The 2,927-nt window shown below is 43.6% G+C and overlaps 1 protein-coding gene across 1 annotated transcript; it reads right to left on the reverse strand.

Moving 5' to 3' along the window:
- Window positions 1–85: 85 nt before the first annotated feature.
- emc7b (ER membrane protein complex subunit 7b) lies at window positions 86–2,638 on the reverse strand. Its single transcript, XM_023802186.2, has 5 exons — window positions 2,259–2,638; window positions 1,964–2,083; window positions 1,639–1,777; window positions 1,389–1,469; window positions 86–1,207 (listed from the first exon to the last, which is right to left on the reverse strand). The coding sequence occupies exons 1-5, from the start codon at window positions 2,480–2,482 to the stop codon at window positions 1,061–1,063; spliced, it is 711 nt and encodes a 236-aa protein (XP_023657954.1). The 5' UTR covers window positions 2,483–2,638; the 3' UTR covers window positions 86–1,060.
- Between the last annotated feature and the right edge of the window lie 289 nt (window positions 2,639–2,927).

Consider the following 2,927-nt stretch of genomic DNA (forward strand, 5'->3'; position numbering starts at 1 on the left):
ATTTTACAGACTGCAAGGACATGCCCACTGACCAGAAGGCAGAAGACCAGTGTCCATATATATTTCCAAAGAACAAGCTACCAAACACAATGACGTATTTTATTCTTAGGAAGACGCTTCCAATGCACAATACATCACATAGAATCAACTACACAGTCCACAGCAAATCTGAACGAGCACCTCCCCCCACCCATTCTCTCAGTACTCATGTCAAAGAGTCGGCTCCATACGACCAAAGACTAAGCATCCCCCAGCATGCACTGCTTCAGGCAGAGAGGCCCATCCCACCCAAATCCAAGACCTAGTGCAAGGTATCAGAAAAACAGGGCACAGGGAGCCTGAAAACACACAAGTCAAAAACCCAGAGCCATCTGACTGATGCCGAATTACACAAAAGTAGTAAGACTGTATAAGAGCAACACAGTTCATATTGTTAGCATTTAAAGAACTTTATTGAAGTTAAAATTTCATAAGCATTCATTTAGTTTAAGGGTATCAGTCCCATTTCAAGCAACTGACACCCTAATAGTGAACATCTCTAATATATAATGTCTCATTTAAGTAAATGTGGCAGAAACTGGATCATGGTCAGAACCAACACAAAATATACATACAGTGTGGCAATGGATGCCTACTGAAATACACAAAGCAACAACATTAACTTACATTCAGCAGTGCAACAGGTTTTAAGTGGTTAAACCAGAAGTTATGGGCATGCATCGCAGAGGGATATCTGACCAGTAATCTAGCCAAAAGACAGATGTGATGGTATCGCAAGGCATACATAAATTAAAACAAAAAAAAACTGAAGATCAGGTTCTTTCATGACACAGAATGCACTGAAGTTTTGAGCACATCTCCTCAAAACTTGTTCAAAAACATCTGCCATTTTTCACGCCTCACACCCTTCCCAAAAAAAAAAATCTGCAGGTCCTGAAATTCTGATATTCTAATACCAAAAAAGACAAACGGAGCAGAAATAGCTATTTTCATTTAAAACCTCCCATTTCCATGGTAACAGTGCCACAGTGCATTACTGTTCCTGGGCAGAAACGTGGCACTACCTCCTTTTCACTGCACCGCTTTTGCCTGCTTTGCTGCCACTTCCAGACTTGCCAGAGCCCTTGGAGAACAGCTTGGTCATGAACTCAGAGACGTCTGGCAGCTCGTGGTTGGGGTTCAGCATGTTCATTGACTGCTCCATCTCCTAGAAGAGCAAAGAGAAGGGCAAATATTTTACAAACCCTTCCCTCCCAGCAAAGCACACCAAAGTCTCTACTCCTGTTGAGGGAATCTGTCCCTACGATAAGTCACAAAACGAAAAGGCAGATTTCACTGGACACAACTTGCCCGGTTTGGATGCACAATGCTAAGGTAAGATTACTTACCCTTCTCATCTCAGGGTCATTGGTATTGACAACCTTAGGCAGCAACACTATGATGAGCAGGGGAAGGACCATCATCATAACCTAGGTGAAAAATACATCAGTTAAGGAATAGTACATTAAACTCAGTGTATAGTTTACAAAAAAATACAAAAATGCCAAAGAAAGGAACTTTCACGATAATTCTTCCAGGTTACCAGTTTGTCACAAGGCGTCCTCAAATATGCTGAGGAGCACTACTGCTGTCTCTTACCATTGGGTTCATAAGAAAATCAGTCCAGCCCCAGGTTTCTCGCTTCACGAAGAACGAGTGGGGCCCGGAGGACTTCATCTGGAGTGGGTATGGCTGCCTCACCACCTCTGAAGTCTTTATGTAATTCACCAAGCGAGCCCTGTGCAACAGAAACACATTCAATGCAAAAACTTATGACTGGTGCATTATAGCTGCTGTCACTGAAAAGGAATCTATGTTACTTAAGCTCGAATTGCGTTTCATTTAATAAAAGCAACGACGCACGACGCGAAGACACACAGTCAAAGACACAAGAAAACTGCATATAACATGAGTAACTGAATACCTCATTTTCCCTTTTGATGTAATGTCCACCCGTACAGGCTCGAATCTGTATGTTGGCGACGCAATTTCCACTACATAAGAGCCCGAGGGAACATCATTCACAGCAAAGCTCCCGTCGGTCCTGTAGAGGAAAAAAACATTAGGAACCGTGAAGAAATATCATTCTGCCATTCGCGGTCAATCCCTCAGTACAGACATTTGTCGTTAGGGTGACTGACAGGTCATAAACTACCGTTATATATAAGAAAACGATGTAGTTAACTGGGACGGATACACGTTCAATTTCTTAATACTACCTCAGAAACCCCACGTGTTCCTCCCCTTCCACGAGAACCCGAGCGGTGGAAATCCAGTCCTGGAGCTTCACTCCATGCACGATCGCCCGGCCCTCAATCTTGAAGCGATCCCCGCTGGTCTGCGGCGCGACACCGCCGGGCCCAGGCTCCAAGTCACTGAAACCCAACGACAGCGCCAGCTGCGCTAAGAAAAACAGCCACGACGGCCACGCTGTTCGCTGCATTCTTATGTGGACCTCGCCAACCTGAAAAAAAAGTCTAAATGACGCCTTAACCACGATAATTCAATCACAAGCTATGAGAAATACCAGTATCTTGAGTTCTCCACCATTAACACAGACCGTCGTCTCGGCCTGAGTAATGACGTCATGACGCTGGCTTTACGACTAAAACTTTATCGACAAACGCGATCGCGGACACGGACACATTCTCTGCTCGAAAACCGCACGGAAGCGGTAGGATAAGCAAAACACCTTCCAACTGAGGATGATTTACATATAGATTTTCGCAGAGTTTCCTAGAGGTCAGTTGTCATAATCTGACATGGAATCGTAAGACAGAAACATCATTTTTCATTTCAACGTATATTTAAAATGAGTGAAGATTTCATGCCTAGACATGTTAAATGTCAATCTCTGCCATGTAATAAAAATAAAGTCTGAAACAGGA

The sequence above is a fragment of the Paramormyrops kingsleyae genome, chromosome 14, assembly GCF_048594095.1.
Source record: "Paramormyrops kingsleyae isolate MSU_618 chromosome 14, PKINGS_0.4, whole genome shotgun sequence".
NCBI classification, from domain to species: domain Eukaryota; kingdom Metazoa; phylum Chordata; class Actinopteri; order Osteoglossiformes; family Mormyridae; genus Paramormyrops; species Paramormyrops kingsleyae.

Bases quoted from the DNA above. Each gene is read 5' to 3' on its own strand.
- emc7b (XM_023802186.2), bottom strand. From the start codon at position 2,482: ATGCAGCGAACAGCGTGGCCGTCGTGGCTGTTTTTCTTAGCGCAGCTG. The intron at 1,778-1,963 runs GTATTCAGTTAC...TCTGTTGCACAG, and splicing joins ACATCAAAAGGGAAAATGAG to GGCTCGCTTGGTGAATTACA. The intron at 1,208-1,388 runs GTAAGTAATCTT...TTGCTCTTCTAG, and splicing joins ATGACCCTGAGATGAGAAGG to GAGATGGAGCAGTCAATGAA.